Source organism: Aplysia californica, unplaced genomic scaffold (assembly GCF_000002075.1).
Source record: "Aplysia californica isolate F4 #8 unplaced genomic scaffold, AplCal3.0 scaffold00681, whole genome shotgun sequence".
Lineage (NCBI taxonomy): Eukaryota > Metazoa > Mollusca > Gastropoda > Aplysiida > Aplysiidae > Aplysia > Aplysia californica.
The window spans coordinates 250,121-276,909 of record NW_004797951.1 but is presented as its reverse complement, the minus strand read 5'-3'; the positions used below and the strand labels follow the sequence as shown (position 1 = coordinate 276,909).

The following is a 26,789-nucleotide window of genomic DNA, read 5'->3' as shown; positions in this document are numbered from 1 at the left end:
TGTGTGTGTGTGTGTGTTTGTGTGTGTACTGCTAGTATGTGTGTGTCTGTATGTTTCTGTGTGTATGTGAGTTTCGTCAATTGCGTTTCCTTGTAAAATGTCCCTTCTTCTGAGAGCGATTTAATTTATCTTTCTTCTTTCCGCCTTCCTTCCTTCACTCGAAGTCATGCACTCAACGTCTCATTTATTCTGAAAACCAATTCATTTTTTTCTCTCTCTCTCTCCCTCCGCGCCAAATATCTTTCTCTCTCTCTCTCTCTCTCTCTCTCTCTCTCTCTCTCTCTCTCTCTCTCTCTCTCTCTTCTTCTTCTTCTTCTTCTTCTTCTTCCTCCTCCTCCTCTTCCTCCTTTCTTCTTTAAGTGAACATCCCAGTCTCTGGTGCTGTTTACCAGAGGTCCTCCAGACTAATGTAGAGTTCTTGATTTCCTAGGGTTGGGCCAACAGTTCCTCCCAAGTGTTTCATGCCTTGGGCAGGCTTTTAATACGTCATTTGCCGTTTGTCTGCCAGTTCCCATGTGGACACTGCTCTGAGTTGCCGATCCTAAACTTTGTGTACAGATTGTGTGTTAGGCGGTTCCGAATCTGATTAAAGCCGAGGCAGGGACTTGTTTTTGAGTAAGCTTACCTCGACTTCTCTGGCATAATCTGTGGAAAGACCCTCGGCGACATTTTGGAGAGAGCAACGGAGCGTCAATGGACATGTCAGAATGCAGGGATGTTGCTTCCGTGAACAGTGACTTCTCTGGATATTTTGAATAACTGAAAATCTTTTCTGCACTTGTTCCGAATTTAATATTTCACTATGCTTTTTTTCCTTTTGCAACTTGGCCCGTTGCACACAGTAACTTTTACCATGCGGAAACCAGTTGTATGCTAGAAGTACAGCCTAAAATTCACACTCTAAAGGTTTTTTTTTGGGTATGTTCAGTGATGTAGGTGGTTGTATTATCTCCAAATGCCTATGCTAACTTTCCTCCAAAAGTAAAAAAAAAAGAAATGACCAAGTAAACATGTGGAAAACAAACGTACTTTTTGAAGCATGTTTTCCCTCTCTGGGACTGTTCTGCTGCTGTTTCAGACGCAATGATAACTCTATATTCGAGGAGCTCTCCGTACAAGGCACAGACATGATCGCTGAGGTCGACTTTGGCGCGGACATCACAGGTAAGCTTGTTCAATTCACACGATTTTCTCAACCTTTTCCGTTTTGTATGCGAAGAACAAAAGTTCACTCTAATCTGTGATACTTTTGCATGTACGTGCACATTTGAGTAACACTTCTAGCTCCCTGACGGTTGGACAGACAAACTGATATATTTGTATTTTATGGTTCATATACTTTTCGCAGGGTCATATATATATATATTTATGAAGGAGTTGTTTACTAATCGCCAGTCTTGAAGGTGTATTTTATGTTTCGTTTTCGTCTTTGAGTCTGATTCTAAATATCTCTTTCAGTTATTCCGTCATACTGCCCAGTTACGTTGCAGTGTCTTATGAGTAATGCTGATAAAAGGTTTCTAGAAAAGCATCGCTCTAACCTTCTCTCTTGCTTGATAAAGTTAAAAAAACAATTCTCAGCGGCTTGTCCTGGGCAGGGCTGGCTGACCTCAGTGGATCCTTCTTTCTATCCATCATGCCGGGTACTCTGTTAACTGCGACCTGCTGTGGTTCTTGATCTTTCTTTCTCATCTACCAAAACTTAGTGTGCTAAGTTTTGTAGTGCAGATATTCTCACGAGCTTGTTCATGCAGTCTACTTTGGTTCCTTCCACTGTTCTTGACCTTCCTTGCCTTAATTGCAAATAGTTTCAAATTATAATGTGCTGACATGCATTTCATCATGATGCGAAACCTTACTCAGTCTCGGTCTGCTCAGTTTAGTCTCTTAATAATTAGCAAGATTCGGGTTTGTTGCTCTTGTATCTTTTGCTTTTGTATCTTTCGCTTTGGTAGTCTCCTCACTAAGATAGATACCAGGATGCCTTTTTGTTTTCTCTTCTATCGAACAACTCAGTAGGAACTACTGGTGATTTCAGTAGTAGGGGACTTTCATTTTGCTTTACTAACTCTCAACACTTTGCAATTGTATAGTAGTCTGTAGCTTTTATTTTTCCTTTTTTTATTTTCATTTTTATCAAAAAGACAGCACTGAAAATGTATATATTATGATTTATTGAGGGAATATAGATATATTATTTGTACTGTGGTCTCCACCTAACATCCTGTTATCCGAGGTTGCCGTACATGCTACTTTTTGTGATACGTAATATTTTGTATATTTAAACTTCCCCCTTGAGGTGTCTTTTTTTTCATATGACTGTGGTTGTGTTTGTGATCATAAGATAGTTCAGGAGGTAGACAGGGTTAGAGTTCCATTTGTCTCTTAAACCACCTGAGCTTTTGTTCTGCCTGACACGTTTGGCTCATAGTGGTTGGGCGCTATCCTGACACACACAGGAGACCCTGAGTTCGATTCCTGAGTGGGGAGAATTTGTATTGCCATGAGTACACCTATGCCTTTCTGCTTGGATGTCGTGGTTCCTCTCTCAGCCCAGGTTTGGTTCCCGACAGGCAGGGTCGTAGGCTGGCCTCCTAAATAATTTAAACCGTGTTGATGGGGGTGTAAAAACGCCTATCTTTGAAATGAGAAATACGTTGCGTTTTTTAAAAACTTTTAGATGAGATGGTTTATGGCTTGTTCTTCTGGAATGTTCAGACCTATATTTGAGGAGCTGGTCGGGTTAGTTGCTGCTCGCTCTTTCTTGGGTCTGGTTGGGGTCACTGGTAATGGTGAACGAGAAGAAAGATGATGTGGGTAGATTTCCGAGGGAGGGCTGATGACAAGTGCGTCTTGATCTATGGTTGTTTTTCTTTAATTATGGAATTGTTCTAACGACCTGTACACCTTCCGTCTCTTGTTTTTCCTCATTCCCGAGCACCGGGATCTTAGGCGGAGACCACTGTACTGTATACATATAGACATACATATATATACATTTTAAAAAAAAATATTTTAGTGTGAGCACAATATTCTTTTCCATATTATTATTGATGATAACCATATATACGGGACTTATCATTTTTTATCATTCTTATACGTTCATGAGGTTCAGTTCCCTTTTCTGTTCGGTTCCTTTGGTGTCTTGGGTTTGGCTGTTTAATTCCCCTCCCCCCCTAATGTAAATGCTTGATAATGCCTTTGCTGAAGCTGCTGTTCCTAAATGTTACTTTAGGCCGGCAAGTAAATCCCGGGGATTATGCGTCGACAGGTAACAGATTTTCACACCCAGTTCTCTCGTTTATCTCTTTGTGTATTGATGTCAAGGTGTTGAGATTACGGCTTCTGTTTTTGCCTGTAGTCTTTCTCTTCTCTCTGTGTATGTGTCATATATATTTTACGTGTGTGTTACATACATATATATATATATATATGTGTATACAGATATATAAGTGTGTGTGTATGTGTGTGTAGAAATAAGTACAACGTTGTGTGTACTAAGACATTTCACTGGAACCTTTTCACAATCTTCTGTGTAGAGGAGTTCATGTTCTTGTTACTCAGTATGTATATTTTTTCCCCCTTTGTTTCCTTGACTTCTTTGGGTTTTTTAGGGGTGTTTTTGGCTGTTGCTTTGCTGTATGTGTTCAGGAGTTTTGGTTGGTGTTTTTTTGTTTTTTTTTTAATTCTTTTTTTGTTTTGTTTTTGGAAAATGGTTGTGTGGAGCTTGTGTGATCTGCACTGCCTTTTTCTATGTTTGGTGCTATTGGGAGATGAGGGTGTATCTGTGGTTAGGAAGAGAGAATGAGTTTGCGTAGGAATAGAGTGGGCTATGTTTAGCGGCTAATGATGCGGCTCGGCTGTTGGTGTGTGGAAGCTTAGTGGGTGCTGAATTAGTGGGGCTGGTGGTGAGGGCATCGTTCGTCTCTGTCACTGCAGGTAGGGACTATGTGAGTTATTGATTAGTGGTAGGGAGGAGAGGAGAGAAAAACATGGGATGGAAAGTTTGATGGGTCTCTTTGCTTTTTAAAATCTTGCCCATGACGTTTTTTGTTTAGACATGCCAAATTACTAATGGGGTAGTGCTCGGAGTAATATTAGCTTTGTTGGTTCCCTATTTGACTCATGATATACAAAGGGTGCTAGTTAAAATCATCCTAAATGGAGGTTCTAGAAGTTTGGTTATTTTGTGTAGGTTTCATGGGTCTTTGTCCCACTTCATTTGACGCTGTTGGAGACAAGACATTAAATTGGAAGTCTTGCTGTTGAATTGGATGTTGTACCTCATAAACGACAACACCTTGTGGAAAAGGGGTGTTAAACCCACAATATGACACAACTATCTTGGGTCGGGCTGTGAAAGAGTTAACTTTGATTTTCACGCAGTTTTTTGCCGTATATACTTTTTTCTTTCTTACTATGGACTTTAGGAGATTGCACGAGTTTGAGAAATATTTTTTTAATTGTTAGGAACACTTTTGATGAGCAGTTTGTTCAATAAGTGGTTAGAGTAAGATTGTGTGAAATTTAATAACTGTGACAGAGACACGAGGGGGTCTGGGTTCGCATAGTATCGTGTAGCACAGTAGCCTCTGTTGTCTGCCTGCACGTAGAAGCATGAGGCATGGGGTTCGGTGTCTGCCGAACGGGCATCGTGACCATTGGGATGTCTCGGGGACGATGTCTATAGCGATGGTTACAGTGTCTCCCTCCGCACCGGGCATGATTGGACTCGTCTCGTTTCGTTCTTTCCTTCTCCCAACTTTTTTTCTTTCTTCTTGCATGCCACTTTCGGTCTCTGTACCTGTCACCCTGGGATAGGGGTTCTTGGTCAAACTGTCGTTAGGACTGAGTGGGGGTGAAGGTAATTGCTTTGAAATTTAAGAGAGACTGTCCTGCTGCTTTTTTTGTGTAAGGAAATGTTCTGTTTGACGTTAGGGACGGGGGTATAAAGACCTCGCAATTTCTAGTTGTTCAGGGATGATGAATACATTTCTCAGTTAGTCTCAGGGATGATGAATATATTTCTCAGTTAGTCTCAGGGATGATAAATACATTTCTCAGTTAGTCTCAGGGATGATGAATACATTTCTCAGTTAGTCTCAGGGATGATGAATACATTTCTCAGTTAGTCTCAGGGATGATAAATACATTTCTCAGTTAGTCTCAGGGATGATAAATACATTTCTCAGTTAGTCTCAGGGATGATAAATACATTTCTCAGTTAGTCTCAGGGATAATGAATACATTTCTCAGTTAGTCTCAGGGATGATAAATACATTTCTCAGTTAGTCTCAGGGATGATAAATACATTTCTCAGTTAGTCTCAGGGATGATGAATACATTTCTCAGTTAGTCTCAGGGATAATGAATACTTTTCTCAGTTAGTCTCAGGGATGATAAATACATTCCTCATTTAGTCTCAGGGATGATAAATACATTTCTCAGTTAGTCTCAGGGATAATGAATACTTTTCTCAGTTAGTCTCAGGGATGATAAATATATTTCTCAGTTAGTCTCAGGGATAATAAATACTTTTCTCAGTTAGTCTCAGGGATGATAAATATATTTCTCAGTTAGTCTCAGGGCTGATAATGAAAACATTTCTCAGTCTCAGGGATAATAATAAATACATTTCTCAGTTAGTCTCAGGGATAATGGATATATTTCTCAGTTAGTCTTGTTACATTTGTTATTAACCAACATTGGCCTTTGGGATCACTGTAAACAGTCTACTAAACTGTTGACAACCACCCTCTTATTTCTCAGTCTTAAGTAACAATGGTGCTGGATTGTAATATGAGTCATACAATTTTATAAAATGTGATACGGATGTGCCCAGCCTGGTGGTTATAGTTTCGTAATATGTTTTACATTTTACTTGGTGTGGGACGATTCATTCATAAGGGCCTATTTTGCTGTAAGCAAATTGATACAACAAAGACTTTCAACACTGCAATGTTCTGAGCTTCACAGGCTTGTTTCTTTTTGCTCTTCATGGGCACTTTCTAAATTGGCAGGGTGTTGTAGATTTTCTACTTTTCATTGTTGAAGATATCTGTCATAAGTAAACTCTTAACTAAATCTCAAACTATTTTTTCTTTGGTATCTCATTTTCGTTTCTTTGACCGAAGTCATGTTTTGTCTGTCTACAAACTATACGTGTGTACAGTATGTAAATAAATACACTGTTTGCTTTGTCATTTTCTTCATGAAAACTTTGGTGACTGGGTGTATATACGTTTTAACAGAGTGTGGAAATGAACAGCTGCGCATGAATAAATGAATCATATAGGTGGACATGTTGTGGAGGTGTAGGGCAGGGAGATCAGTACTTGGTGTGTTAGATTTCTGCTTCTGCTGAGTGTGAGTAGCAGGCCGTGCTTGGAGATGGATTCGAATTAGAATCATCAAAGTTCTGTCTAAAGAACAGTAGAGAGTAATATTAATAAGTTTATGTGATAACTTGACATTTAGAGGTATGTTGACTATTTTATTTGTTTAGGGAAAGTCCTTTCCCAAATCATACAAGGCTACTGGAAATTTCTTGCTGTGGGAGGTAGTATTATTTGCGTACCTGAATAGCAGTACTTCACGCCCTTGATTCCTCGCCATGTGTTAGAAATATTGATTATGATAGTAATACTAATAGATTGCATTTAGAGGAATGTATCCCATGTCCCTGTTTAAAAGAAGGCTCTGTGCATGTTCTTCACAATGCTAGCGTAGTGTGATATTGACTTAGGAACGTTACTGTACTGTAGGAAGTGAATGTGAGATCTTAAATCTTCCCTAACTAAATGTGGATGACACCCCCCCCCCCCCAAAAAAAAAAAAAATATAATAATAATAGTGTCACTTGCGGGAGAGATGCCATTTCTGGAAAGTTCAGGTCACAGAGTTTGAAGTCCATGAGAACTGTTTAAAGAAATACAGGATTGGATGGGTAATTTTAAAGTGAGAACACAGCAAGGGGGCTCATTTTGGTAAACGGTTAAAATTAATGGACAGATTGATGGAATTTCTTGTACGGTTTCTGACTTTGGCCCGAGATATAGCTTTTTAAAAAAATGTTTAATTAAAGATAAAATCTGACAGGCTTGTTGATGGCTTTGCACGCAAAGCACAAAATCATTTATTTGTCAACGTTTATTGCTTTCTAGAAAGGCTCTTAGAGTTGCAGCTTTAAGCTGGTTTAATGTTGTATATAACGAGGGCGTGATCAATAGCTATTCAGTGTCGTCACATCAGAAGCTTTGCAAATTTTTTAACACAATTATTTTTTATAAGCTGTGCGCACTTTGGCTTCAGCGTAAATTTCATTATTCTGGAAACTCAATGTGCAATGAGATTTGTTTTATTGGACCAAAGGATTCCTTTTCTCTTTTCTTGCTTGTGGACACAGGAGTCATTAATGTTTGAGAAATTATATTTCCTTGAAAGAATAAAGGAATAAAAGGATAAGTGTCTTTGAATGAGTAATATCAATGAACAGTTTCAATTTGTAATGTCTTCCGGTTATAAATTTAACTAAAGTAGATTGTAATTCAAACAGTTCTTTGCTTTCAAGAAATCCAGGGAATGTGAACCCTTGGTTATGCTTCAGAATGATAACTATGAGAAAGAAGTGGTTTGATCAGTCAGCGACCAAGGTTTTAGGTTTGTCTAACACTCTATGTTCTTTTTTGTCCCATTGTAGGTTAATAATAATTGCATTTCATGTGGTCAGATTGTTCAAAGATACCCTAAGACCAATTCTGGTAGTCTTGTATTTGGTCAGCTCAATTTAGATAGATTTATACTGTGGCTATAATTTTTTTGTGTGAATGAAGGGCTTTCCTGTGCACTCAGGAACATCTTCACCCGATGCCTCTTTTTCCAAGCACCACACGTTGGGCTATTTCTATTTTGTTTTTTGAAAATACTGTTTTCTGAGGGCAGTTTCTTTTCTTACAGAGAGGCTTGCTCTGTTACACTTTGAGATTACTTCTGTTGGGTCTTCTTTTTTTCCTCCTTTCTCTTCTTGAGCCTGCTGTTTCATATATAAAATACTTAAGCTGATGCTGCAGGGACCTTGTGTGCCAAGAATAGTAAAGGGTTGATATAATGAAGGACAGTCTGCTATGAAACCAAAGTTTCTTTAAAAAATATCTGTATCCAGTAAACATGTCTTTATTAGACGAATCTTATGAAAGAAATTCCATGGTAAGAAGTAATGCCTTAAGTATTTGTCATTTTAGGAGAGCTTTCCTATCTGATTTAGAGTTCTTAAACAATGAAGCAGACATCAACTACTTCATACTGTTGTATGGGATTCTGAGCTTTTATTACAGCCTTTTGAGGTACGATAGTTTTGGTAGGCATGATATTGTGATTGCTGTATCCAACAATGTTTTGTGATTCTAGAAACGTCTTGATGAGTTTCAGTGATTACATTTTTGATTGATTGTTTACCTACGAAATATATATTGATGACATCACTTTTGTACGAGGGACACATCATGTAATTTGGTGTTCTCCTTCCTTGGTGATGGCCACAAAAAAATCAAAGGAAAGTTTAGCTTCTACTGTCATTTTCTCTTTGGCAAGGGTCTGTATGATTTGGGGAGCTTCATTCTATCGTTTAAAGCATGACCTGATATTTTTGAGAATGTTTGTCCAGGACTTCAGAGGGACAGAAGGGCTCCTGGAGTTGTTTCCAAACATTGAAGATGGAGTTTATAAAACTGTTTGTTTATTTTGTCTGTGGAGGGATGTTTGTTTAAACTTGTAACAGAATTGGTTGATATTGTTTGTCTGTATAGAAGCGGAGTTTTTAAAAGAAGGAATTTCCCTTGCAAAGATTGAACTCGCCCACGAGCAAGATATTGCACACAAGGAAAAGATGTGGGTATAGATATTGTTAGATAAATGGAAATGTTTTCTGTTTGAAGAAAAATCACAAAATAGAGCCGAGGTCGGGGGGGGGGGGGGGGGGGGGGAGCACATTTTCATGTGGAAAATGCTGAGAAAAAGAAAGATTCGGTAGACCTTAAATAAACCATAGTTTTGTGAAAAGGTTGTTTTTCTTTTGAAGTAGCAAGAGGAATAAAACTGAAAAAACAATTTTCTGTAGTAGGGATGATTCAGCTGGTTAAAAGTTGTGATTACAGGATGTCCTCTATGTTGGTGTTACTTGGAGGGTGAGATAGTGGAAGTGAGGGGTGGGGGTGGAGGGAGAGCAGACTTTTATTTTTCACTTCAGGGAACAAAAGTTTTTGTGTGGTGGAAACTTTTGTCTTTTCTTTAGAACGGGCAAATTCTTCCGATACGTGACATATTAAATGTTTTGTTTGATAAGTGTATGTGCTGCTAAATGTTGTGCATCATTTTCCTTTTTATAACATCAGTGTTTGGTGTTGCATATTGCATTTAGCATGCTTGTTTAGTGCTGTTTTGCATTTGGTTTCTCACCCCACCAAGTTGGACTGTTTTGGACATGTTGGGTCCCCGTCTGACGATGTCATAGTATGATGACAGATTGGGTGGCTAGGGGTGTACTGTAGATAGAATGCAGTGAGAATTGATGCCAGGATTATGGAGTTCCTAATCACTACTACTACAAGATCCTAATGCCAGGGGTATTTTTTCGTATTTTAACTCAGACCCCCCCCCCCCCTTTGATTTTGAAGAATCTTATGTTCAGAATCTTTAAAAAGGTTCCGCCTTGGAGTTTCTCTCCCAGACAAATCACTGTGTACTCTGACCTGCAGGATAACTGTCCATAATGAGTCCTCAAATTATAAGACATTTACTGGGTCCACAAATAAGGCATTTTGCTTCAGCAAATAAGATGCTTTGCTTCAGCAGATAAGTGATTTACTTCCACGATTAAGGCATTTTGCTTCCACACATTAGAGATTTGTTGGCTTCCACCTACAAGAAATTTACTCCCACAAACAAGACATTTAGCCTAAATCCTGAATCTAGTAGTTATTTCTGTACCATTTGTAGACGTGGCAAATGTTTTGTCTGGGTTCAAGTGTAGACCAGAAAAAAATTGAGTACTCTTACAACTGATTAAATACTTTTTCAAATCGTCAGTGTCACTCAGGAATAAAGTTGTATTGTCTGCGTATTGTTTTATTTTTAGAGGTTCCTCTCCCCAAGTATGTGGCACTCTAAGACATTTTGCTTCAAATGAATCTTTGAACTTACTCCTGTCCCTTAAGTACGTGACATAATCGGACGTTTTACTTCCCCAAATAAGACACTTCTAGGTTTAGACTTTAGCACATAGTTGTGTCCCTTAAGTACATGACATAATTGGACATTTTACCTCCCCAAATAATACATTTTTAGGCTTAGACTTTAGCACATAGTCGTGTCCCTGAAATGACGTGACACAGTCCAGCTTGGTGGGAAGGGGTGAGCAGTGAACACGCCGACGGTGCCTCTCCTGCGTGGGCCGCTGCTGCTACGTGCTGCACACCCACCGCGCGCGTTCACCTGGTCATTGCCTTGCATTTTTTTTTTTTCGTTTACTCCTTCTTCTTCTTCGGTGTTCACCCTTGTTGTTGATGTCGCTGCATGTGAATGTTGTCATCTTGCAGATAGTGACGAGAACCCAGGGGAGGATGAGGGGGATGACGAAGACAAGGACAATGATAAAGATTCTGGTATGAGTCGTCTCAGTGGTGCATGTTCGCTGTCTGCTTCTGTGCTCCGCACCGTCAGTGTCGCCCTCTTTGTCTGTCTGTCTGTCTGTCCGTGTGTGTGTGTGTGTAGATAATAATACAAGAAACTCTGTTGAACAATTGTTCGTTTATTTTTTCTCCTTATGAGCATCTCGTTTTCAGGAAGTTTTTCGTTCTAGATTTGCTTTAAAAAATACTGTTTGAAAACTTGATTGATTGAGGTTTTCGTGGGAGTAAAGCGATTTATATGATTATTGCAGAAATTTTGTTTTAGCAAAAAGGTTTGTATCACTTCTGGTGAAACACTGATGCTCATAAAAGAATCCCTGTGTTATCAGTAGTTGAACACATGGCATAATATTGTAAAGTTACTGTTGCAAATTTTTTTGCAGTTTTCATCATATAGGTTGGATAAAATTTGTTTTTTGTCGTTGTTTTTCAATTACCTCTTAGTTTATTTTGTCATATTGCTGAATCATCTGTCAATTTTGGCAGGCATTTGAACAAATCTTTGTTTTTCTTTCAGAATAAGTTGCTTTCTAATTCATAAAAGTAAAAAGAATTTCCATTTCGTTTTTTTTTGTTATTAAGGGATCAAACCCATGGTCCGTTCTCTCAGTTACTTACACTTGTTCTTTTTGATGTAGATTTGTGTTGAGATTTGTGTACAAATCAAACTTCAGGTGAGAAGATTCCGCTGGTTGTTCTTCTATCCAGGAGCTGCTGCACAGCTTATTGTGTTACTTATCGGCAGCAGAATTTGCTTCTCAGCTTCTTCTATACGGCTATGCTTGTGGAAAATATTGAGCCATATTTGAAAGTATATTTTTTTTAAAAAGAAAAATACTCGTACAAACGGTTTAAGTGGAAAAAAAATCCATACCTGCTGCAGTATGTTTTAATTTGTTTATACTTAAGACACTTTTCAATTTGAAATAGAAGACGAGGAAAGATTCATTTATTGGATAGGATTTTGGGGTTTTTTTTTGGAATGTTATGACATGCCTGATATTTTGAATGGTTTTTTGATAGCTTGCATGTGTCAGGATGATTTTAACATACTAATGCTAGCTTTTCTCCTCCTTTTACATCATTTTTGGCCCGGTTCCCACATTCTGCATCATCGCGCATGTTTGTGCGTGTGTGGACTACAGTCGGGGATAATTTCTTTGGTAAGGAAAGGTTTGGACTTAGCTAGAGATTTGCATTTTTTCATGCGAGGTGCAGTGTATGTAATCTTTCTCTGATTCTTTTTATTCTTTGCCTCTCACTTGTTCTCTCTCTCTCTCTCTCTCTCTCTCTTTCTCTCTCTCTCTCTCTCTTATTTTCTCTCTTTTCATTTCTCTCTCCTCTTCTCTCCATCTCCACCCTCTCTTCTCTCCCTATCTCTAGTTTCTGTCTTTCCCTCTCTACTTTCTTCTGTCTCCTCTCCCCTTTCTGTCCCCCCCCCCCCCCCCCTCTGCTTTCTGTTCCTCTTCTGTCTTTTCTCTCTTGACCACCCTTTCTCTTTCGGAACCTCCTCTCCCTCCTTCTCCCCCCCCCCCCCCTCTCCCAGTAAAATTCTCTCAATGTGCCGGGGAAAAAAAAATGTTGTAGGCGGAAATTGGGACACTGCCTAAAGGTTCAGGCACACCACAATATGGGGGTCTCTGCTGATGGCAGCTATTGTTGTCCCTAAGGCTGAGTCCCACTGTTAGCTCAGTTGGTGTCAGGATGGGCTGGGGTGCTGGTGTCGTGCTGGCTTGGTTGTTTTGGAGGTGGTGTCTGTTTAGATGACTGATTTGCTCCATTCCTGAAGAATAGAATCTCTGTTACAGCAGTAGCGAGATAGGTGTTTTCGCTAGTCAAAGTGATTCCTAAGTATTCAATAAAATAGTTTTCTGTCGTAGCAGGATGCGTTAAAGAAAAATATGTCTTAAAAACCTTGAGAAAATGTGTTGGAAATCTTCATGTTAATTGTGCTTGTCGTTATAATTTGCTGAAAATGCTGGTAATTTATTTTTCACGGTTGTGGTGGAAATGCGAAGCGCCGGTTTGGTTTGTTTTTTTTTCCCTTGTTTTTTTTTTAGGTCTGTGCTCAGGTTGGTGTGCATTTGCAGTGCATGGGTTTTAGAGGCTTTTGTGGTTGAAACATTTGATGCGTTTTATTACTTGTTTTTTTTGTTTTGTTATGTTGAGAACGTGGATTGAGACATAATTGAAAGCTGCTCTGTTCACAGTGTGGAAGTTACAAATTGGGCATTTATTTTGTGCTGGATGAGAAAGGAAGATTTGAAATTGCGGAGCTGACCTGAAAATTAGTGGCTTTAAATAAGTGTGGATGGAGGAAATGTAGTTCTAAAGCATGCCATAGATATACAATTATTATTATATCATTATTATGATTCATTATTAGTGTTAATATTATTATTATTATTATTAAAACCCGGCCCCATATACCCATACTATGTCTTGTGGGTTGTTAGAAAGACGTTCTGATTGCTTGCAACACCTACCTTTTAATCTAGCAGTTCGAGTAGTTGGTTGTCTCTTGCCTTTTTCGTTCCCCCGTTGTGGGTGGTTGGTGGGTGCTCTGGTGTGGTTTGCTCCTTCTTTCCTATCACATATCTATCGTTCTGATCTCTCCTCCCTTTTTGTGTTTGTTACTCTGTTGCAACACCTCTAATCTTCAGCACTTAAATGACCTTATTGTGTTGCAAATGCCTTAAATCTCTTACTAAAACTAAAAGTTCCCCTCGTTATTGCTGTCGGAATCTATATCAGTGCCTGTTGCATATTAAAACACTCTCTTAGATTCGTATTTCCCATGGGGAAATGTTTTATTGCATTTCACATCTATGTCTGTCTGCTGGGATCTTGCATCCTTCTCGTCTTAGGCTGGCTAATGGTATATGGGTTGGAGTAGCCTTTTTCGTTAATGATGTAGAGTGTACTGATGGGGTTTTGGTCACTTGTTATGTGTGGGTGGTTGGCGGGTGCTGTGGTGTGGTTTGCTTCTTCTTTCCTATCAAACATCTATCATCCTTATCTCCCCTTCTTCTTTTTTATGTTTGTTACTCTCTTGTAACACCTGTAATCTTTTGGCGCTCATATGACCTTATGCAGTTGCGAGCGCTGTAAAACCTCTACTACTACTAAACTTGTTATGTCATTTACCTTGTCTTTGATTGGGTAACTATGGCTGCCGTCATAGTGGCTGCTGCTATAAATGGCAACAGGTGAAATATTCTGGACTTAAAAACATGTGGAGGAAAATAATTTTTTATTTAGCAGGTGTTGTGAGTTTTCAAAACCCTACTTTAGATGGACTATTCATGTATGGGTGGTTGACGGGTGCACTAGTATGGTTTGTTCCATCTCTCCTATCAATCAAATATCTATCGTCCTCATCCCTCCTCCGTCTTTCGTGTGTGTATTCTGTAGTAATATCTCAAACTTGGACACTTATATGACCTGATTGTTTTGATTGTTTTGCAAGCACCTTAAAATTTGTATGCAATCTGATATTTAAACTGGGTGGTTGGCGGGTGCTCTGGTGTGGTTTGCTCCTTCTTTCCTATCAAACATCTATCGTCCTTATCTCTCCTTTTTCGTTTTTATGTTTGTTACTCTCTTGTAACACCTCTAATCTTCTTGCGTTCATATGACCTTATGCAGTTTTGAGCGCTGTAAAACCTCTACTAAGACTTTAACATCTATTCAAACCATGATATGCCATTTTGTTATTCTAACACATATAAACACCGTCATTGTTGTTGTTTCAGGCATGGGCAAAGAGCTGGAGAATCTCATCCTGGAGAACACAGAGCTGCTGGCCACAAAGTGAGTCGTTGGCACACATGCAACACACTCTCACACACAGCACACTCTCACACACACCACACTCTCACACACAACACACTCTCACACACAGCACACTCTCACACACAACACACTCTCACACACAGCACACTCTCACACACAACACACTCTCACACACAGCACACTGGCACTCAAACATCAACACACTTTCACACTCTCTCTCACAACACACTCGCTCTCAAACATCAACACACTATCACACTCTCTCACAACACACTCGCACTCAAACATCAACACGCTTTCACACTCTCTCACAACACACTCGCACTCAAACATCAACACGCTTTCACACTCTCTCTCACAACACACTTTCACACTCTCTCTCACAACACACTCGCACTCAAACATCAACACACTTTCAAACACTCTCTCACAGCACACTAAAAACATCAACACACTTTCACTCTCTCTCTCTCACAACACACTCGCACTGAAACATCAACACACTTTCACACTCTCTCTCCCGTCACACTCGCACTCAAACATCAACACACTTTCACATACATGTGAACACGCTCTCACACACACACATACATCAACAGTTCTCAAGACTATCAAGACTCTTTTCTCAAACATGATAAGATAAGCACAATTCCTGTGTGTAAATAACTTATGTAATGGGGGTCAGCTAGGTATAAGATAGTTTTAGTATTTTAGAAGAAACTTCCTCTTGTGCCATGTTACCTATCTTTGCTGTTTATGTCTCAAAGATTCTATTGTATGTGTTTGTCTGTATCTTTGCAGGAATGCTCTCAATATTGTGAAAGACGACCTCATTGCCAAGGTGGATGAGCTGTCCAGGTAAGTGCAGCTCTGCATTATGCAGGAGAGAGGCTGTGTTTGTTTTCTCAGCCATATTGCTTTGCTGTCTTTATTTGGTTGTTTTGTTTTAAAAATGTATTTGATGGAAGAGCTGGGTTACTTGATACTTTTGTTGCGGTTGTTTTGTTATTGAGTGGGTTCGAAAAATTGTCACAACGAAAAGTAAGGTGATTTAGGTTTGGGTCACAAATGGGCGGTCATCATTTGAAGATGTTTTGTGGTTTCTGTGTGACGTTACTCTTTGCTACGTCATTTTTCTGCTCTGAAATAGAACGGGCAGTTGGTGGGTGCTCAGATGTCTGCTATTTCTGGTTCTTAACTGTGTATTTTTGCTCTAGTCTTTGTTTGTTCTTGTCCCCATGTATCATGCTGATCTGGCACGCACTACAAGTCAGTGTATCAGTTTTAACATTTGTCTATCTCGCTGTCTGCAGTGAGCAGGAGATTCTCCGAGAGGAGATCACGTCTTTGCAAGCGGTTAAGAGCCGGCTGCAGCTGAGAATCACCCAGCTGGAAGATGAGCTGAAGAAGGTGAAGGAGGAGAATGATAGAAAGAAAGAACATACAGAGAAGACAGAGGAAGAGGTAAGTTGAACCAGTGTGTTGGTAGTTGTTGCGAGATGTTGTTGATAATGTGACACTAATCTAGCGAACTCAGGCATATATATATATATATTGCCTTTTCTTTCCTCATCCTTACTATCGTCCTTTTTTCCTCTACTTCTTTTGTATGTTTGTCACTCTCTTGTGAACTGCTATTTCCGGGATGTCTTGATAGTGGAAGTAGACTTTGTGCTGTTGAGGCTAGACAGGTGAGCGCATGTATTTTTTTCTTGGTTGATGGGTGCTCTGGTGTGGTTTGCTTCTTCTTTCCTATCAAACGTCTATCGTCTTTACTCTCTTGTAACACCTCTAATCTTCGGCACTTCTATGACCTTATTGTGTTGCAAGTGCCATAAAACTCTAACTAAAACTTTAAAAAACTAAACAAACCCTCCCAGCATGACGTGCCAATGTTCTTCTCTATACTCAAACAAACAATGTGGTTGGTTGGTGGGTGCTCTGGTGTGGTTTGCTTCTTCTTTCCTATCAAACGTCTATCATCTTTTTCTCCTCCCTTCTTTTTTGTGTTTGTTACTCTCTTGTAACACCTCTAATCTTCGGCTCTTATATGACCTTATTGTGTTGGAAGTACCGTAAAACTCTACTAAAACTAAAAAAACTAAACAAACTACCAAACATTTCTCCTCCCAGGATGACGTGCCGATGGCCCAGCGCAAGCGGTTCACGCGTGTGGAGATGGCGCGGGTGCTGATGGAGCGCAACCAGTACAAGGAGCGGCTGATGGAGCTGCAGGAGGCCGTCAGGTGGACGGAGATGATCCGAGCCTCGCGGGAACACCCCGGCGAGTTGCAGACGCAGAAGAAGAAATCCACCGTCTGGAACTTGTGAGTAGGAACCTTTTTGTGGAGGGACGTGCCTTTTTGTGTTTGTGGTTTTTTTGTTCGGGATCTCTGTGTTTGTGTTGTGGGGGGGGTGTGTGTGTTTTGTTTTTGTGTGTGCGTGTGCATGTCTGTTCGTTTTGTTTTTGTTGTCTTGTAAGTTGGGACTTATCATATTAGTTTGTTTTTTCTCCAGGCGAAAGGGATGTGTGTGTGTCTGTCTGTTTTGTTTTGTTGTGGGAGTAGGACTGTTGATAGACACGTGTATTTGTATCTCCATTTGTCCTCTCTTCTGCTTGTCTGTTGCTTTCTTGTGTAGAGCTAAATTATAGATGTCTTTTCTCTGCTTGTCTTGCGTGTTTAGAATAGGGTGCGGAGAAGGGGAACATACATTTTTTAGCATTTTATTAGCAAAAATGAGAAATCATATTTTTTTTATACTATGTTTCTTCTGAAGGTCGACTCGTTTAACTTAACTACCTTTGTTTCCAATAATGATACTTTTGCTGTAAGTTGTCTCCCCATATTATTTTGTTTAGAACATTTTCGCGAAGCTTAATTTTACTAAGTTTTGCACACGGTAAGCGCTGGCTCAGTTTTTGCTGAAGCATGTCTGTTGTCACGTTGTGCTGTTTGAAAATGTCAATGGTGTGGTAGGTCCAACTTCTTTACTATCCATGATTTTCACATCTTTCTCTTTTGCTCTTTTCCAGCATGAAATGGGTCTTATTATGTCTGTGTTTTTGTTTTTTTATTTCCCTTATAGCTTTACTGTTTCCAGCTCTCCTGTCTCATCTCAATTTTTTAAAATTTTAATGATTGAGATTTATGTCAAGCCTGAAAGTCATAATTACACTTGTAACAAGGTATTTTTACTGCACATATTTTGTTTTCAAGCTGAGACTTTACCCTTGGTGTTTTTCACCTTTTGTCTGTGTCTTGATTGTGTCAGAATAAAGAGTGGTGTCGGTGGCCTAGTGGTAAGGCGGGGGGGGGTTTGAGCTTCAGCTCTTGGGAAAGACACTTTACACGAATTTCATGTGTGGCTCGGTCCTTTTGGAGAGGGACGTTAAATTCGTGAGGTCCCGCCTCTTAAATAACCAAATAGTGTTGATAGGTTACTGTAAATTTATTTTATAAAAGTGAAGGTTCAGATTGTGGGTGGTTGGTGGGCAGCACGTAAGGTCTTGTTTCTCTCCTTTCATTTCCATTTATTGTTTGTGTCTGTCTGGATGGCTTTTTTCCTATGGCTGACGGACCATCATTGTGTCGATGTGCGTCTCCTTTTCTCCTTACTCATACGACCGATTGGAAGATTTAGGTTGTGTCCCTCTTTTTGTCACTGAAGAGTGTAGGATTCTTTTTGTTTGTGGTGTCTAAAATGTTTGTGCTTTGCTTCGTGTGTCGTTGACTGAGACTGATAGTTTCAGATCACTGTTAGTTTTATTGAAAAGAAAGAAATTTAGAGATGGTGGGTTGATTTTTTCTGTACTGTAGCCTTTGCTTCGAATATTTACTCTGCATTACATTTATAAAGTAAGTAAATTGCCGTTCTGTGTGTGTGTTTGGGGCGTGGGACAAACCGTAAATGAAGGGAATGTTACTGTCAGCAAGATGTCAGTGTGCAGGCGTGTCAGGTTGTCAGTGTATGGGCATGTCGTGTAAATGTGCTGTCTTTTTGTGTTTGTTTCACTATGTCTTGATCTCTTTGAAAAGTTTTGATGTGTTTGGGTTTTTTTTGTAGTTTGGTGGGTGTATGCCCTGTTTTGGTCATATATTTGAGTTTTGTTTTTGTTTTTGCCATCTTTGCTTCCTGTGGGTAGTGGGTGGGTGCTCTGGTGGGGTTTGCTGATTGTTTGTGTAGTCTGGTGTCCAATCTATTCTAAACGTTCTGTAAATGTCTTTCTCAGTTTGCAGCACGGCTGGGCAGTAGTGGGTTGATACTGCTTTTCCTGTTAATCTAAGTGAAGCGAGAGACCCTCAGGACATGTCTTTTTCATTATCTTTTTTTTTATATATTGAATGTTTGTTTTTTTTTTTTTTGGAAAAAAGGTCTTCAGAGATATTACAACGGGTTGAATGAGTGCTGACCACACATGTTCATCTCCATTTCCACAGCTTTGTGAAACACATTGGCCGTATCTGAGCTACGGTGTTTACATTGTAATTTTATGAGACAATTGTGTAGAATTGAAAGAGGGCCTGATTAAACGAAAAAGATTTTTCTTTCTTTTTTTTTTTTTCTTTTAACTCAAAGTACATGTAGGTCTTTTAGACCAGTTTTTCCCCCCTTTCTCCCTATGTGTCTGAGTTGAGTTTCGACTGGTTCAGGTAGAGAATTATATATTTCAGAACAAAAATAATGTCAGTTTCATGTTCTAAAAGGAAAAAACCTTGAAATTAGAAAAAAATTTTAGGGGGGAGGGGGTAATTTCTTTTTATTTAAATGATAATAAGTACAAATATGGAGTCTTTTCTATCTTTTTTTGTTGTTTGTCATAAATGTTTCAAAGCCTATAAATCTTGTGGCCCAGGGTGAAAATCAGCATCCGGATCAGGCAATCTCAGTCAGCTATTTTAGTTTCCATTCCATGTCAAGTAAAAAAAAATTCATCAGTGTTTGTAACATGTGTTTTGTCAAAAGTGGGGACCCTTCTTTCTCTTGTTGATTTTTCTTTACTGTTTTATTAAATACATTGTCCCCCCCCCCCCCCCCCCCCCCCCCCAAACCGTTACTCCACTCCCACTTTTCCAGAAAAAGCATTTAAATTTGTTTCTGTTGTCTGGATTTCTTCATGTCAGTCTTTCAAACGCTAATTGACTCTACGCTCTCCCCTTTTTTTCTATCTACAGACAGTGAAAAAACCCAATTTAATTTTTAAAAATTGTTTGTTGTCTTGAATCTTTCAATCTTTAAAACAAATGATGACTATGCTCTGCCTCACCCTCTGCTTGTTTCTGTTGGCTATCTTGTTGTTTTGGTTTTTTTCGCACTTAATGGAATTGAATGCCCTGCACTTTGTTTTTGTAGGCAGAGAGGAGACGCTCCTCACTAGAGGTTTAGTAGTGCCTAGTGTCTTGTCGCTTTGGTCTTTGAACTAACTGTTGTGAGTGGGTGGTTGGCCGGTGCTCTGGTGTGGTTTGCTTCTACTTTCCTTTCAAACATTTGTCATCTTTATCCCCCCTCCTTCTTTTTCGTGTTTGTTACTCTCTTGTAACACCTCCAGTCTTCAGCACTTAAATGACCTTATTGTGTTGCTAGTGCCGTAAAACTCTTACTAGAACTAAACTAACCGTTGTGATGTTTGCCCCCCCCGCCCTCAGCTTCAGCGAGCTGGTGGCCCCCTCCCACCCCAACCCCACCCCCGCCTCTTCCAGCCTCAAACAGATGCCGGCGCGACACAGGAACGTGATCCAATCCGTGCTCAATCGTTCCGCGCACCACACACCAGCCGCCACGCCCTCATCGTCTTCCTCCGGCGTCTCTTCCGACTCCCCCGCTTTCCCTTCTTCTTCCTCTTCTTCCTCCTCCTCGTGGTCTGACGCTCCCCCGTCCTCCCCGCCAGCGCCCCCTGTGTCCTCCGTCACGCTAGTCCCGTCCCCCAGCGGTAGCGCCATCTCGCACCTGCCCCACGTGACCCTGTTCCCCCCTCCCGAGGCCCCGGCCCTGACCACGACCCAGGAGTCCCCTGTCCCCGTCCCGGTCTTGATACCCTCGGAGCTGGCTCACCTGACCTCTGAACTCTCGCACCTGCCCCCGACCCCTTCGGGCGCCCCGCCCCCGACACTGATCCCGATGGTGTCGTCGGACGTGGTTGTCCCCCCTTCCCCCTCCCACACCAACACCCCGTCCCGCCCCACGTCTAGTCTGCCCGGTATGCACCCACGGTCGGAGGAAGACCACCCTGTTAGACACTTATAGCAGCCCCCCTCCCCTCACCTCCCCTTCTAGTTGACTGTCCCCTGAGAACATCAATCATCAGATGATCCTAAAAAACAATTTTAACCTTTGAAGGTTGTTCACAACTAAATATGTTTTTCTATAATATTACTAGTTGTAAAGTCAGTGGGTTTTTTGAAGAAGGTACGATCTCAGTCTTTGAATTTGAGGGGTACTCTCCCCTGAGAACATCAATCACCAGATGATCCTAAAAAAACAATTTTACTCTTTGAAGGTTGTTCACAACTAAATATTTTGTTCTATACACTAGTTGTGCAAGTCTGACCTCGGACTCACACGTGGAGGGTTTTTTCAAGACGGTATGATCTCAAGTTTTTTAAAATTTGAGGGATATTTGTCCCTTTGAAGACTTAATGGATTAAATTATGACTGTCGTTGGATATCAGTAACTGGTACAAAACCGGTGAAATGGTGCCTGCACACCTTAAACAAGAATTGAGTGTGAAAGTTGGTGCTAGTGAAAGGTGCAGCTCTTTGGTCTGTTAGGTTGGCTCGTTTAAAGTTGAAAGATATGAAAGATATTGAGATTTTACCAACACACGTTCATCTCTTTTCTAAGAATTTAGTGACCCTGAATTAAAAAATTTCCCCAGAAATAAATGGGTGGTTTTATTTAGTAGGCTTGTCCCGTGATAGGTCAGGGAATCTTCTATCCTTTCTGTCACTGCTCTCTGTTTACTGTCTTGCCCCTTCTCAGAGCTGCTCGAGGTTTTTTTTATGGTGATTGCCATTCGTGTTACAAAAGTGATGCCTGTGCTGATGATGATGGCGAGGCTGGTTGTGGTGAGCGGAAGGACAACCTTCTACATTGTGCTCGACTTACAATGATTGTGTTAACCAAAAAGTTTTTGTGATTTTTTTCCCAGTCTATTATGGTCTCTGTCGCAGAAATAATGTGTAACTCCCTAATGTTTTTGTTCACTTTATGCTTTATTGAGGTTAATCATTTTTTTTCTGCGACATTGACCTTATGATTGTTGCGTTGTTTGATGACAGACATTATGCTCGCTGCATAGATGGGTGGGTGTTTGTTAGCGTGTGTGTGTTTGGGTGTGTGTGTATATGTGAGCATGTCTAAAAGTGATTTCTTTTCAAATCTTGTGACTGGAAGATTGAGGGACGTCTGTTTTGCAGATATTGTTGAACTTATTGTTATTGGTGTAGTTTGCACACTACGTGTGTGCGTTTGAGTGAAAACTGCAGACAGGAATGTACTAACTCAGTCTGCCCAGTCTTCTTGGGTTTGATCCACAATGGATGCAGTTGTTTTATTAAGTGTTTAGCAGCAGAACGAAGGCAGCAGGCACTAAAAGGTTGAGGCGCTCACTCGTGTTTGAACTCTCAAGCTTTTGCGCCATAATTAGATGAAATAACGAATCTGTGCACAAGAAGAAATGGAACTCAATATTTTATAAATGTTCTATTGCATTGGACAAAAATGCATGATATCCGACTTAATCAGTTGTAGCAGCGCTACAAAGGAAATAAATCTCCTTAGCATAATGAGCCATCAGACATGATTATCCCATCTGCATCTCCCCAATTCACCCCCTCATATACTGCTGTCTCATGGTCTTTAGATGTCTAACAGTTGAACATTTTCTCTCCACCCCTCTATTTCTGCTGTTCTGAACTTGACTCCAGAGCAAGAATGGGGCAGTAAGTGACATTTGAATATTACAAAGGCATGTGTTGTTCCTCACCTCATTTTTGTTCTTCATTTTTTTTTTTCAGTGTTTTTTTTTTTTTTCTTTTTTAAAATCCTATAGAAAGCACAGTTTATATTTTGGTTCTCCCTTTCTCATTGCCCAGTTTAGGAAACCAACGATGAGGTAAATTTCAAGTGAAATTCTAGGAAATTCAAGTCGGTGAATCGGATAAACACCAAAAGGGATGAGAAACACCATAGAACTAAAAAAAGAAAGTTGAATAAGTTTTTATAATGCTGAAAAGGAGAAAATTACAAATGTGTACGATGGCAAACTGAAAGCTGTGTTTTCCTTTTGAAATATTTGGCGGGTGCTTAATTAACGAAGGGGCGAAATGTTGTAGAAAGTAATAGTTACACTCTGCCTTGTAATATTGAAATGTTTCTGTAATGTTTCTGATTATTTTCTCAAATCCCAAAAAGGTATTCACTTGTAAGGGCTATACAAAGATAGCTGGAAAGGGGGGATGTCGTGTGGGAGGGGGGGGATGTTTTCCCTGAGGTAGTATCTCCCATAGAGATCCCTTAGTACATGTTTCTATAGATCTGATCTAGCTGTTGGATGTGGTGTCTGGACATGTGTGTGTGAGTATGTTACGGTGTAGCTCGTATTCCTGGAAGGCTTGCAGAATGTTTCTCTCTTTCTCTATGTTTCTTCTTTTTTTTCGTGTTCGGATCCGACCATCCAACTCTTTTTCTTGATGGTCTTTATTGAGTAGGGAGTTTTTCTTCCCATCAGTGTAAGGAACTTGATCTTTTCTGTTAACTTCGTGTTTTTAATATACGTATTATTTGTGTTGTTTTTTAAGGTTTTTTAAAAATTTGTGTTTATAACTCTGTTGTTGAGTTGTGAGTAGCTGCCCTATTTCAACATGTAGCGTAGATGCCTCATATCGTGGAGGTGTGGGGTTTGAATGAGGTTTAGGAGTTTTTGGTCCCTAAGTTTTTTACTTGGTGGCTCCATGCCGGCGTGGCTTCTTAACTCACTTAATCCCGTGACCGAGATCATCTCGGCCAGGTTGCGGGCTGCGTTCAATCCCACGACGGAGATAAGTCGGTTCTATAGTTTTGTTCCGTATACTAGTACTAGTTTTTTTCGTTTAGGAAAACGGCTTCAAGTTTATATGAGGTCAATTTTTTATTTCCCCGGCCAATTCTGCCTAGAGGGGTGTTGGAATTTTGTTTCTACTGTCTTTGCACACGGAAAAATCGCAGTTTTTATGAAGGCACTTTCAGCACTTTTGTGCACATTGATCAGCTGAGCATGTCTCGCAATCGATTCTCTTCGCCTTTCTCACACGTCCTTTTTTAAAATTCATGCAAGTATTCAACAGTCTTTATTATACATGACATACAATATTATATAGATCTGGAAACTTACAAGCATATTTGAATATATCAATGTAGGCTTGCTCTTGCTCATTCGGCTATGAAAAAAAAATTATAAGCCCCAAAAATGCCAACTCTGTACAACACCGGAAAGCAAAATTACTAAAGCTACGTACTTCAAATTTAGTTGTCTAAAGATCCATCTTTTGTTGTATACTTTGTGCCAAATTTTAAAGCTATTAGATTATATTTATAGTTACTTGTGAGCCCTTACATAAGTAAATTCCAAAATGACCGGTTTTTGGGTACAGTTTCGGGATAAACTCCCAGGAGTGAGTTAAGCATGTCACAAGAGGTGTTTCAAACTCTATTGGTTTTGCTAAGATTTATGAATCAAAAGAGCGTGCAGGTTATGTTAGTTGTTTTTTTTTCTCGAGCTAAATGTGAGAATGCTCATCATAGTCAACAATCTCCCTGTGGTAGTGGTAAGGACGACTTTGTGTGAGCTGGGCATAATTTAGTGCACGTTTGGTGCCCATGTTTTTATGTGTGTGTGTGTGTGTGTGTGTGTGTGTGTGTGTGTGTCGGAACCTCTTTGCATCCCTTTCTTTGGTGGGGATGTCACGGAAGAAGACTGGCACCTCTTGGTACAACTAAGAAATACGTTTTTATGATCTGGAAGAGAAAGAAAATGGAAATTTCTGTTAGATGGTTTTCAGGGCAAAAGTGAAACCCGTCTTTAAATGAGTGATTGCACAATATGAAGTCCTGATATCATCAAATCTCTACGACACAGCGCATCCCAAGCTTGAAGGCTCTCTAACCTCTTAGTTTAGTTTAGTATGGGGTTTTACGTCGCTCGCAACTGCATACGGTCGTATGGGTGCGTGGAACACAAGTTAGTTTTATTCGCAACAGTTCACTGTATGGCTGGGCTCGGTCAATAGTTAGATCTTAAAATGTTAAACTATTTAAAATTCGGTGTTAATATATTTTTTCAATCTAAAACAGCTTTCCTAAATAACATTCAAATTTTTAATAATTTAATTTCACTCTATAATTTCCCAGAAAGGCCCATGGCCTTCATAAAATCTAAAATTCTGTTGGGACTCTCAGTGTTGTTGCTAGACCAGGAAGATTAGTTGTCATGATAGCATGAGTAGGCATTATCACTTAACTGTGTGTGTCGTACTGGGGAGGTGAGGGGGGGGGGTGTGCCTCCAGTGTCATGTTCCTCCTCAGTCCAGTTGGCGGTGAAGGATCTGTCATGGAGTGTTCTATTCAGGAGGTTTTGTTTGCTTTTTATTAGGTGGAGAGGGGTGGAATCTAGCATGTTCTATGATGATATTACAGTGTTATAATCCCTGCCCCCTATCCGTCTTCTTGTATTTGCATAATCAAATATAGAATGCAGATATCAAAACTGTTTTCCTTCCCAGGCTAGCGTATTGTTCTTAGTTACCTATTGTCATTCATTCTCTCTTCTGTTTTGTCTCCTCAAATGGCCATATTTTTAAACTTCCTTTCCATTTATGCACAAAAGTTTACCCCCTATATCTTTACCAGTGTGAAATATTTGTGTACTTTTCATCTGATTAGAATAACTCAATTTTTTATGGCGATATGTGCCCATTTTTTTCCCTGATTTGTCGGTATTTTCTCCAAAACTGCTCTGTGTCTTTATGGTTGTGCTTCGTTCAAAATGGTGGAACTTTCGCCTTGTGAGGAAAAGTAAATACTATATACTATCCCTCTCTTATTCTGTTATGGCTACCTCGATGGCGGAATGATGAATACTGAAATATTTTATTTCTTTGACTCTGTTGTTTTGGGTATTTCTTGAGAATGTCCCAGTTGATCTATCACCTGTCTTGTTTTGTGGGGGTGGTAGGTGGTTGCCTTTTTAAAAAAAATGGTTTTCTGCAAACACTTCTGGACAGGGTTCACTTTTTCCTTGTCTGTTAATGGCGACCTTTTCCTTGTCTGGTACTGGCGATCTTTTCCTCGTCTGTTACATGCGAAAGGTGGCTGCTATCATGCTGTGTCGCCTTACACTGGCGATCTTTTCCCTGTCTGTTATTGGCGAGAAGTGGCTACCTATCTGCTATCGTGGTGTGTCGCCTTACTTTATCCAGGAATAAGTGGAAACGTTGTGCTGTGTATTAGCAGTTGAATAATCATGTCTGATGTTAGTTAATGAATTGTGTAAATATGTTTTATAAAGTTCCGTTGGTTCGTTCATTCAGTAGTAGTATCATGCTCTGTCCCCAAACCGTGTGTTCATTGGCGTGACTGTAGGAAGTGTGCTGTGTCCGCCAAGCCTTGTGTGTTCGACATCGAAGAAGTGGTCTTGTTTATTTGCCATGCTAATGTTATGACCCGATATATTAGTTCTACGTGTGTGTTGACTTTGTTGTTGTTTCTCTCTCCTCTTACTTACCAAATACTTTCCTTTGCATGAGTTAATGTGTACTAAGTTTCCACTGTGATATTACAGATTTTTGTAAATTTTCTGTGGGTGGTTGATGGGTGCTCCAGTATGGTTTGCCTCCTCCTGTCCTGTTATCCAACTTCTATCATTGTCCTTATCGCTCTTCGTTCTTTTCTGTTTCTGTGTATGTTAGTACTGTCTAGTAACAATTCTAATCTTCAACATTTATGTTTCCTTTTTGCTTATATGACCTTATTGTGTTGCAAGTGCGGTAAAACTTTTACTACTCCTTCCCTATCAAACATCTATTGTCCTGATCTCTCCTTCTTTTTTGTGTTTTTTGCTCTCTTGTAACACCTCTAATCTTCGGCACTTCTATGACCTTGTTGTGTTTCAAGTGCTGTAAAACTCTTACTAAACGTTTGTCATGCACACTGACACAGTGGCTCAAACTACCAGGGTATTTCCTCACAAGAAGCATGGGGTTGAATGTGTTACATTTTCTGCATGCTGTTGTTCTCTTCCAGCAGCGCACAGCTCAGACAGAGGTTGTGAATGG

General features: G+C 40.0%; 1 protein-coding gene across 1 annotated transcript in view; it reads left to right on the top strand.

Moving 5' to 3' along the window:
- Window positions 1-26,789, top strand: part of LOC101856465 (C-Jun-amino-terminal kinase-interacting protein 4) — a gene marked incomplete in the record, with an annotated part of 80,142 nt that overhangs the window by 12,597 nt on the left and 40,756 nt on the right. The window contains 8 exon segments of the mRNA XM_035972404.1: window positions 1,079-1,164; window positions 10,593-10,658; window positions 11,831-11,848; window positions 14,441-14,498; window positions 15,282-15,338; window positions 15,794-15,944; window positions 16,614-16,807; window positions 22,407-22,421. Coding sequence (XP_035828297.1) covers window positions 1,079-1,164; window positions 10,593-10,658; window positions 11,831-11,848; window positions 14,441-14,498; window positions 15,282-15,338; window positions 15,794-15,944; window positions 16,614-16,807; window positions 22,407-22,421 — 645 coding nt within the window.